This window comes from Haliotis rufescens, unplaced genomic scaffold, assembly GCF_023055435.1.
Source record: "Haliotis rufescens isolate VD_foot unplaced genomic scaffold, xgHalRufe1.0.p SCAF_150, whole genome shotgun sequence".
In the NCBI taxonomy this organism is placed as follows: domain Eukaryota; kingdom Metazoa; phylum Mollusca; class Gastropoda; order Lepetellida; family Haliotidae; genus Haliotis; species Haliotis rufescens.
Window position 1 is genome coordinate 209,092 of NW_025963836.1, and position 12,229 is coordinate 221,320.

At 42.2% G+C, this 12,229-nt stretch overlaps 1 protein-coding gene across 1 annotated transcript; it reads left to right on the top strand.

Annotated features, from left to right (window-relative positions):
• The first annotated feature begins 2,471 nt into the window (after positions 1 to 2,471).
• LOC125380441 lies at positions 2,472 to 4,157 on the top strand. The gene is made up of 2 exons (XM_048396529.1): positions 2,472 to 2,579; positions 3,904 to 4,157. Exons 1-2 carry the CDS (start codon positions 2,482 to 2,484, stop codon positions 4,130 to 4,132), a joined length of 327 nt encoding a protein of 108 aa, XP_048252486.1. The 5' UTR covers positions 2,472 to 2,481; the 3' UTR covers positions 4,133 to 4,157.
• The last annotated feature ends 8,072 nt before the right edge of the window (positions 4,158 to 12,229 follow it).

Below are 12,229 nucleotides of genomic sequence, written 5' to 3' on the forward strand. Positions count from 1 at the left end.
AAGGGAAAGTCGACTATTCGAAAACTGAAATATTGCGTTCTATTGCTAATATTGGTGATCTGGTCTTAATATTTGGTAATATCCATACTCCAGCATTGTGATATTAATGGCGACAGGATTGTTGTATGAGGTGACGTCAAATGCGGATTATGTTCAAGATTGTTTTCACTTATATAGCGATGTGCATGCATATGTTTGTGTGCGGGTCTGTGTACTAGGTATTAAACTTTCAAAGTCGGTAATTACCCTGTGAGTGTCGAATGCTTTAATATTTCACTGTGACGTATCACTAGTCTGAAAAAAGTAGGAGTAGAGAAACGTCAAGTTGAAATGATATTACTAATCTTGAACTATGTAAGTCATTCCTGTGGAGATCCGGGGTATAATAGGTCTTCAGCAACCCATGTTTGCCATAAAAGGCGACTATGCGTGTCGTAAGAGGCGACTAATGGGATCGGGTGGTCAGACTCGCTGACTTGGTTGATGCATGTCATCGTATCCCAATAGCGTGGATCGATGCTCATGATATCAATCACTGGATTGTCTGGCCCATACTCGATTATTTACAGACCGCCGTCATATAACTGGAATATTGCTTTGCGTTAAACAACAAACAAACAAACAAACATTCCTGTCATTATCGTGATCGTACTTGTAGCTTGGTTACCAATAATGCCGATCAGTATGTAGTTGTTCATGTACAGAGTATAGGTATATACTCAGCCCTGCCATTTTCATCAACCATCTTAAATAGCTTCCATTAAATGCTCGCTGAGCTGTTAATATTAGAATGTATTTGTTAAGGTATAACCAGTCCTCTTTATCGTTCTGTTCACGAAACAGTAATGTCCAAGTGGGAATTGCAGAGACGACTGGGCCACCCGTGCCACCCGTGCAACAAGGATCATTTGTAGCGGGAGCATGAGGGGTATATGGGGCCTTGCTCGTGGCGGGGTAGAAAGGATTTATTGAGAAATTTATTTCCCTCCATTGCTGGTTACGAAGTATTTTATCAAGTTCACGTTGACTAATTAGATCTCATCATTCTGACATGGAGGTATGATAGAAAAGCTTATTTTTAATACTATAAATAGTTACCTGCATCTTGACTTTCAGCTGACCCATGCAAGAAAACCAATCACTGTTCAGAATGTGACGGAAAGTCCGGGGATTGCCTCACTGAGTGTGACACTGGGTATTACGGACGTAAATGCAACTCTACCTGCAGCAAGAACTGTAGGAATAACACATGTGTGACCTCAAGCCATGGTAGTGCTAACTGCACTGATGGGTGTGTGCCAGGATATCAAGGCATCAGCTGCAACATACCATGTGACAGTTCAGGAGGTAACTGTACAGCATGTCCAGGTGGGTGTGATGGAGGATATTGTCAGCTGGGCTCCTCCTGTGTGTCTGGATGTGTAGACTCCTACTACGGGACTGACTGTGATGGTAGGTATAGTTTTACAAAAGGTTTTAATAGCATTACTATTCATATGATCGATATTCATGTGGCGATCAGAACTTGTAGTTTATACTCTCGGTAAAGTTGCTTAATGTGTCGGTATTCCTGAAACCGGCTGAGTGAGACGGTCGTCTGTTTTCAAGTTATCACACATACATCAATATATTATCAACACCATTGATCATCTCCGGTCAATAACGTGTGTTCATGTTAATGAATGATTCCACTCATTGAGGTATCATATATAGTATCTTGATACAAGCTGGATCTGAGAGAAAGTCATGATCCCCGTATGATACCCAAAAAGTGTCACTGCCCTGTTGAAACGTTCAGATATACAAACTTTCTATCTCTCTCTATCTCTCTGTCTCTCTGTCCCTCTGTCCCTCTGTCTCTCTGTCTCTGTCTCTGTCTCTGTCTGTGTCTCTCTCTGTGTCTCTCTCTGTGTGTGTGTGCCTCTCTCTGTGTATGTGTGCCTCTCTCTGTGTGTGCCATACTGTAGAGTCCCTAGAGAGTTGAACATGACATTCGTGAACACATCGATCCTCCGCCAGGAGTACACAACGGTGGGATACACTATTCCTATTGTGTCAAGGGGGGCACGGGGGGGCCCAGTCATCTAAGGCGCCGCGATTTTCTGTGCAGAGTTGGGCACAACAGAAACCTATGATTATGGGTTCGAATCCGGGTTCACCCCGATTATGTTTCTAGGTCTGTAAGCACCATACCCGTGCTCGTTGGTTTCATCACTTCGGGCTTTCCTCCCACATTAAGCTGACACGCCGCGATATAACTGGAATACTGTTAAAAGCGGCGTTAAACCCAACTCACTCACTGTTGTGTCACACGCTTCGTATTTATATAATATAATCAGTATTATACATGTTCAAAATTCAGTGTGATGACTTGCTTCTGTTTTGCCGTTCAAGTTAAGGAAATAAATTGAGTTTTATACTGACATTGTTCTGTCAGGTGCTAAAGTGGGAGTGTCCGGGGCAGCTATCAGCTTCCTGGTGATGGTGTACCTAGTTGTGTCCGGGGCATATATCAGTTTCCTGGTAATGGTGTTCCTGGTTGTGTGCTGCAAATATCGCCAACGCTTCAGGCAAAAAAGGTGAGTGAGTGGATGACTGATACACAGTTATCAATACTGCCAGCAATATTCCAGTCACAACTGGCCACTGTACCATGCTGTTCGTAACAAATGACTAACATCGAGTGTGGGTTTCGAGGATTGAGGACGCCAAATCATTCTGAAGCTTCGCCGGGTTTGTTCTAGTCACAGGTTGTAACACTTGCTCGAAGTTGAAGGGTGCCGTTGCCTCAAATACTGAAGTAGCCCTGGCGGCTTGATTGACTGTAATACAAGGCAGATACATCTATGAAATATACTCATATTTTGAAGCAAAACTGTAGACACATGGTCACATAAGTAATGACTGACTTCTTAGAGTACAAGTTTTGTATTTGAATCAACATGTTATATCCTCCAAAGTCCCCTGTCACAGCCCAGTCTCTTGCACAAAGCGATACTGACAACAACGCTAGTTACTTCCCGTTACAACTTAAATGAAGCCCGCTAAATGTATTAATGGCCAAAACATTTAACCCAAATTCCAACATGGGGATCAATGTGACTATGACGTGGGGTGCTGTGTCTCACGATACCCCGCGGCGTGAGATGTTGATAATAAAATCAGCCATCCCATTGTGCATTTTTTTGCATTTCATTACAATAAACTTATAATTGTGGGACCCTACGACATTTGAGTAAAGATATGTTTCACCATCGTTGAGGGAAAAAATTTACAGATACAAAGTCAGGCACCATCAACGCATTATCTCCATTCTTGTGTGCTAAGTGCTCTGTGTCCACCACTGAAGCTAGTAGCAATAACCCAAATCATGACTTGAAATCAACACTCACGTGAACTCGTCTGAAGGAGCGAGATTGGCAAGCTTTGTTTCTTATTTCACATTATTAATTAAACCATGATATTTATTTCATTAAGTGTTTATGTTTAGTGTCATGCATGAGTGGGGGCACGGGTGGCCAAGTCGTCTAAGGCGCCGCGATTCGCTGTAGAGAGTTGTGTCCTTTGGGCACGCCAGGAACCTATGAATCCCGGTTTACCCTGATTATGTTTCTAGGTTTGTCAGCACCATACCCATGCTCATTGGTTTCAAAGTCCAAACACCAACCCACCCTTGCAGCCCCCTACCCACTCACTCACTCACTCACTCGCTCGCTCGCCGCCCGCCCGCCCGCCCGCTCACGCACTCACTCACTCAACCCCTTCATCACTCACTCACTCACCCACTCACCAACTCATCACTCACTCACTCACTCACCCACCATTATTCGGCTATTCTCGTGCTCATGTTGAAAAGAATGTCCACAGTTAATGACATAGTTTTGCATTCTTCTTACTCCTCAGTGTCACCCAGACAGAGGACGTCGTGTGCGACTCTGTTGACGACATGGGTGGTGAACCTGTTGTGGAGCTGGAATGGTATTCTGAGATACAATGCGGGTCACCTGATGGAAACTGTGGAAGTGGAGGTGCAGCTGGTGGAGCGGATGATGTTTATGACGTTGCAGATGTAGGCAGGCGGGAACTTGATGCTGTCTGTGGCAACATATACTCCAAAATTTCACGTGCTTAGAGTGAGTGAGTTGGGTTTAACGCCTTTTTTAACAGTATTCCAGTAATATCATGGTGTGTCATCTTAAGCCCAAATTGAGCAGGTCTTTGACGTTTGCCACTTTGTAGGCAACCCAAGAAACCCACGAGCACGGGTATGATGCTGACAAACCTAGAAACATAATCGGGGTGAACCGGGCCTTGAGCCACAATCATAGGTTCCTTGCGTGCCCAAGGGACGCAACTCTGCACAACAAATTGCGGCACCTCAGACGACTAGGCCACCCGTGCCCCTCACCTGGATAGAAATCGAACATTTCGGAAAGGTCATTTGTTGACAATACGTTATTCTTGCATTGAACGTCTGCAGGGAGACCGGAAGACGGTGGTTCGATTCCACAGCAACCGGAACAAGTCGGGTTTGTTTTGTTTGTTTGTTTGTTGTTTTACGCCACACTCAGCAAAATTCCAGCTATATGACGGCGGTCTGTAAGTAATCGAGTCTGGACCAGACAATTCAGTGACTGACATCATGAACATCGACCCATGCAATTGGGATCAATGACATGCATCAACTAAGTCAGCAAGCCTGACCACCCAATCCCGTTAGTCGACTTTTATGACAAGCATAGTCGGCTTTTACGGCACTCATGGGTTGCTGAAAACAAATTCTATCCCGGATCTTCACAGGTCGGAATATTGCTGACTGCAGCGTTAGACGTTCACGCGTCTACTGGTTGTACAGTAATTCTCAATCATTCATTCTCTGGAAATAGTGTATACATGTGTGTATGTTGCGACTCATTTGCCGAGTTTGCTAACGTGGTGCCGGGTGTGGCTTTCCTACATATACTTATCTAGCATTTTGTAAGTTTATTCTCCTCTTATGTACATTTTAGCAGATGAAATGATTTTGCCGTGCAACATTCGTAACACGGAAATATTTGTGAAAAACATTAATAATTGGCCATCAATTTCCGTGTATTTGCAATTCAAGATTGAACAGCGCATATTCATATTCTGTTACCCGCCAGCTTGGCCTTGTTTCTGGACAGAGATAATGAATCAAGTAAGATGACGTGTTATTTGTTGAAAAGAGTTGTACGAAACCAAAGCCTTAACAGGCCAATACGTTGAATGCTTAGGCTATCGGTTGTTTGCTTGTTATTTAACGCCACTCTCAGCAATATTCGAGCTATATAACGGCGGTCTGTAAATAATCGAGTCTGACCAAGACAATCCAGTGGTTGATATCATGAGCATCGATGTACACAATTGGGTTAAGATGTGATTCATCTAACAAGTCAGCGAGCCTGACCGCCCCGATCTTGTTAGTCACCTCTTACGTCGTCTTTACGGCAAACATGGGTTTTTGAAGACCTATTCTACCCCGGATCTTCACGTGTCTCCTTCTGATACATGTATCAAAGATATGTTATATGTTCGGTTACGGATACATAGATCCATAGTTATGGTGACTCAATCGATTTTGTGTTTTTAATACGAATAAAAACATTTTGCTGTACGTGTGAAGTATCGCAATTATATGCTATGATATTTATGTTCAGCAAATATACAACCAAATCCCTGTCTCAAGAACAAACCATAATCTATAATACAACCAAGAACGACAATTTTTATATTTACAGAAAGTACTTAAAACAAGTGGAAGTAAAAGCACGTGCATTCTCAAAGCCTCAAAGGATTCGCTTGACTTTATGCAATCTCAGAGAAGAAATAAAATGTTGTTCTGTCAATACATTTGATTTTTTCCCACCACAATCCCACATGACAAACCTGAGGCTAGGAAAATCTTCATTCCTTGATCCATGGAGCTTTTGTTACAAAACGAAGAGACCACAGATACAGTTACGTGCCTTCAGAGGTTCAGGACAATTTGTCATAAATTGAAGCAAATGCCATCTGACGTTTCTTGAGAAAACAATTTGTGAAATGCTGGACGTCCCCGTTTATATCATTTATGTAAAATGTGGTGGTAAGACATTAAGGCAAGACGTAGGCATCCTCGTGGACACCAACTGTGTTTTCCTTCTTGCAAATCTGTTTTGTTATAACAATAACAATCAAATAACTCTAACTGACATCTCCCTCACCTCCATAACTCTCTCCCACACACACCCTGTTCTACCCTACACCAACCAAACCTTCTCTGCCGTGTACCACACCGACTTAACTCTAACTGACATCTCCCTCACCTCCATAACTCTCTCCCACACACACCCTGTTCTACCCTACACCAACCAAACCTTCTCTGCCGTGTACCACACCGACTTAACTCTAACTGACATCTCCCTCACCTCCATAACTCTCTCCCACACACACCCTGTTCTACCCTACACCAACCAAACCTTCTCTGTCGTGTACCATTCCGACTTAACTCTAACTGACATCTCCCCAACCTCCATAACTCTCTCCACACACACACCCTGTTCCACCCTACACCACCCAAACCTTCTCTGTCGTGTACCACACCGACTTAACTCTAACTGACATCTCCCCCACCTCCATAACTCTCTCCCACACACACCCTGTTCTACCCTACACCACCCAAGCTCTAAGCCACGCCAACAACCAGAGTGACAAATGTGTTGTTAGTCACTCATATAGACATCATTGAGGAAGTTGTAACATTACAACTCCACGCCAGATTTAGTATAATCGTACAGTTGATACTTACCGTATTCGACGTAATAAGCGCCAAGGTCGCTCTCAAAATTAGAAAAAAGGGGGCTCTTATTGGAATATTATTTTGCGGAGTTGAAGGTTCGTAAATTTCATGGTTTATGCTGACAGCCTGAAATGTTTATATACGACATATATATTTTTCCAGGACATAAATGCTCATAATTAAGGGTGCATAAAACACACGAGTGCGTATAATACACAAATAAATAAGTCTTGTGTACATTGATCGGAGGAGTGATTGAGATTGTTCACTAGCCAATATATTAGCAAATATCGCCGTGGGCGCTTATTAGAGCGGGGCTCTTATTACGTCAAAAACGGTAATAGTTTCCTCCTATCTGTGCACAGACGCGTCCTGCTCAACCTGTCTACATGTATCGCTATACAGGCATACTCACGTCTGTTGATGTTGTGCACAGACGCGTCCTGCTCAACCTGTCTACATGTATCGCTATACAGGCATACCCAAGGCTCGGAGATGTTGTGTTCTGTCCGCATTGTGTTCATGCATGAAGTGTTCTCATTCACCGCGCTGTTGAGAGTGTGTTGTTGGGCTCGACATTGAATAAGAAGGTTTTATCCAAAGTCCACACATGCATATCCCTGGTTGCAATAGGCCCCTAGCAACCTATGGTCGAACGAGTCCCTTAAACGATCGGGTTGATCACTGTTTGGTTGATTTGTGTCATCATACCCAAATGATCCATAATATCAATCGCTGGATTTACTGATCAAATGCTGAATATTTGAACACTGTTGTGACCTAGGTGAACTGTTGCTGAGTGAGGTGTTAAACAACAAACAAATACCTCATATCCGGAATGTATGCGAAAAACATGATGAATGCATGTGATCCCTTTGCTGAGGGCGGCACGGGTGGCCCATTCGTCTAAGTCGCCGCGAAACGCTGTGCAGAGTTGCGTCCCGTGGACACGCCAGAAATCTGTGATTGTGGGTTCGAATCCCGGTTCGCCCCGATTATGGTTCTAGGTTTGTCAGCACCATACCTGTGCTCTTTGGTTTCACCGAAGTGGTAAACGTCTGAGACCCGCATCACTTCGGGCTTTCCCCGCACATTAAGCTGACACGCCGCGATATAACTGGAATACTGTTATAAGCGGCGTTAAACACAACTCACTCACTCATTCACCTTTGCTGAGATTGATGGTGTGTATTATTCTGATGACTCACGCGTCAACAACGGATCATACATGTACGGAACGAGGGTAAATCAACTTTGTTAAAAGTGAAGTAATGTTTGACAACATCAGGGTGCAATTTTTACTTCAAACCTGACTACATCTCTACCCCAAAGTTTCCCCTCTCCACAACACACTTAGATTTGTACTCCCACTCTCACTTCCCCCTTCCATAATCGTCACAGATCTAGTGGCTGAGCCCAGATTAATTCTCGGGAAAACAATGTGGGCGCGACTACTACGTGTAGGGGGTAAAGTTAGTTCAAGCATGGACAAGTTAGTTTATTTATCAGAGATTACCCTTACCCACAGCCTGAACTAACTTAGACATCATGAATAGTAATTAGAAACAAAATGTATATAATATGTAATGATTGCCTTTCTGTTTTGTGTTTCAAAATGTCAGCTACCTTCAACCCCTAATGGGCATCAAGGGCATGACGATAACAGCCTTGACATGTGCGAGGCGTTTGGTTTGAACTGTGCGTTAGGCTTTCATATCTGCAGTGTCAGGATGCATACTGCATGCACTGAGGGACGTGTGTCTGTTGTTCACCTGACCTTGATAACAGTGAAGCTAATAGCAGTCCTGAATAGTCACCACCATGTATTTACAGTTTGATGAGAGTTTTCACTCCCATGTTCCTTGTGAATGTATTAAAGTATACATTATACAACGATGCATTCACTCAAGAAAGGATTTGTGTATCTGTGTCTAACAAACGACAACCCTACGTCTCTAGTTTCAGTTTCCGTGTAGTTATTTTAAACTGTAAATTATGTAAGGACGCGAGCCACTGACACCAACATTATTGTTTATGAAACCGCCCTACTAAATCACAAACCTGAAACGGAAAAATAACGAAATAAGTGCTTGTGTTGTTTAATCATTGCATATCTATGGATCTCTAACATCAACGGGAATCAGATGTATTCCTATTTCTCTTAATGAGCATCATTTCTTTATGTAATGCTATATCTTAATAGTTGACATGTGTTGGATTGAAGGTTCACAAAACGTACCTTAGTGATAATAATGTTTCTATGTCCGGGTAAATTTTCAAAGCAGCAGCTCTGCCTTACGCTCTGCGAGGGAGACAATCCATCGACCTGGAATCACGGATCCGACTCAGATGTGCGTTTAACCAACGACATTCATGGTTTTTGTTTTAGATCTACAGTTAAATTCAGTAAACTACGGTTATAACAAACTCAAAGAGACTCCGTAGTTCGTTATAAGCATGCATGCAACATGTATACAGCAAATGGCCGGGACCAAAAATAAGTTTGTAATATCCGTCAGTTCGTTATAAGCGTGTTCGTAGTCTATTGAAGATGAGATCAGCAATACGGATGTCACAGCTAGCCCAGTCGTCTAAGGCATCATAAGAAGGTGTACACAGTTGGATCCCTCGAGAATGCTATGTTCAATGTTCAAATGTTCAATGCTCCCCCCTTCCTAGTTACTAGTAAACATCTAAGACTACCATCACCTTGGATTTTCCTCCCTTATTTGTCACAAGTAAACATCTAAGACCACCATCACCTTGGATAGTCCTCCCTTACTAGTTACTAGTAAACATCTAAGACCACCATCACCCTTGGATTTTCCTCCCTTATTTGTCACAAGAAAAATCTAAGACCACCATCACCTTGGATTTTCCTCCCTTATGTGTCACAAGTAAAATCTAAGACCACCATCACTTTGGATTTTCCTCCCTTATTTGTCACAAGTAAACATCTAAGCCCATCATCACTTTGCATTTTCCTCCCTTATAAGTTACTAGTTAACATCTGAGACCACCATCACCTTGGACTTTAAGTCGTTAAAGTGTAATGGTCACATAAGTGTCAGAATATACAGACCAAGTACAAGGGCATGTGGACGACAAACCCTGTATGTTTCCAATTCAAAGGCTGAAGCAGGTCATACCGTCTTGTAACTACATCGCCCTGGTGGCGTTAAGACATCACATGATTACAGCTAGTCACTGCCACCCCAAAGCTAGATACACCAGTGAGTGGATGGGTTTGATGGAACAGTTGACTTGTTTTTGCATGTGTTTATGACAGGTGGGGCAGTTTACGATAACCTTTTCGCTAAGACCTGGTATCATCACTGCTTGATTGTGATTTATAAGCACAAGCTCATGATATGGTTGGAATCGTACAATCGACAATCGCTTTTAGTATTATTTCCAATGATTATTGAAAGGGTTTTGTCGCTTTTATTCAACAGCAAGTTATATCATGGCTTATGCAGGAGATGTTATTCTTTTCGCGGGTACATGGTGTCATCACTGATTTTCAGTGATTCACTCATAATTTTCGCCGCTCGTTTGCCTTTTACACCCAGTGGAATCTGTTTCGACAGACAATCATAACTGATTATTCCATAGCGTTGACTTTTTATACAGTGACATTGAAAGCTATGAAAGCATGAAATGTCTTGGACCTTTACTACCAAGGTGAAACATAATCCGGGAGAATAGCAATGTCAGGTTCCTGGCATGCCCAACGCTGTAGTGACCCTCACGTGCCTGGGATCCTCACACACCCCATCGATAGCAACCCTTCTTAATCACAGAGAACTAACACATATTGAGGAAAACTGACATCCTTTGACATGACCATACATTTGGTTAAAGTCAAGTATGTTCTTTATTTGTGAAACTGTCCCAGTTCATTTCAGGAACTATTATATGTGGAGTTGTTTAAACTTCACTTCACAGAAATATTTGCGTTAAAATATTACAAGGAAAACAAATATTAACTGACAGAAAGGTTTCGAACAACTTATTAATGCAATGCTCAACGGTTTTTTTATCATTATTTCAACCACCTGTGCATGATAATATTTCCTTCTGTTCACGAGAGAGTGGTCACGTCCAATATCCTGGTAAAGACATGTGACTATCAACAGGAAACATAAGTTTAAGGGATTGTGAACGAAGGGTGCTTGATGTAAGATAGCACTACTCCCACCATCCCTCCAGCATGACACATACGACTCGTGGGTTACATTCTGCGGGGTCTGCAATTGTAACAACAGGAAACATCCGTACATAAGTCTGATCAAAATGTAAGTATATGCTAGTGCTACATGTTTTATAGTTGAAGACATAAGGAAGAAAATGTTATGGGTGTCAACTTTTTTAGTGTGAGGAACACGACGGTTAGGAGTATATAACCAATGAAGGAGTATGTATATACACCGAAACGTAGTGTTAAAGTTGACATCCATTAATTCTCTTCCTTATGTGTATCACTTATTAATGCCTTTTATAGACTTAATCTACGAAATGACATTCACTTTGTATGAGTTCATTAGAACCTGACCTTTTATAGAATGAGAGCTAAACTGTATTAACGTCTCAGCTTCCAATGTGAAAGGTGCATTTCGTGTAAACTGCACCTTCACGCACAATAATTTTAATGTTAATTGATACAAACTAGATTCCATAAATGTTTCATCCTCAGCGTCCATCCTGATTTTATTCTCAGCTTCCTTGGGGATATACATACCACACAGCTGGCCTAATTTTACAATTGTTTTCCTGATATTCATTCTGTGTTTATGATCTCAGACTGTGCAGTCAACACTTGTTCTGCTCTTAATCTATTGTTGCATTGTGCATGTTACGGAAACTGGTTCTTTGATATCAATTTCAGTCAACAGAATGACCGTACCCGTGATGATGTGGATAGCATGCTTGCTAGCTGCGACTGAAGGTAAACACTGCATTGCTAATATTGCTGATCTGGTCTGGTAATATCCATACTTTAACATATCTAAGTGGCAGTTGGACATAGTAATATAAATGAAGTCAGGGTTTTCTTATAAGCCGAGGTGAAACGGGGATCAAGGTCAAGATTATGTCCCTTATATAGCTACGTGCATGTACAATGTCATGCTTGTATGTGGCTCTTTGTACTAGTCCAGTCGTATTCCTGCTAAGAATTCAATTCCCTATTTTAACTTGTACTATCTGTTCCCGTGTTTTTCCGGGAATAATTGACTTGACTTTGCATGTGTTTGTCATGCGTGCCATCGGTCGGGCAGGATACGCTCACTTTTTCGCAACCACCTGGTATCATTCAGCGATTTGATGGGCATTCATAAATACATGTTCTTGGTATAGTCGGAATCGTACAATCGACTTATAATTATCATAAAGGTATCCCTACAAAGTGCCGCAGTTTAACATGGATAC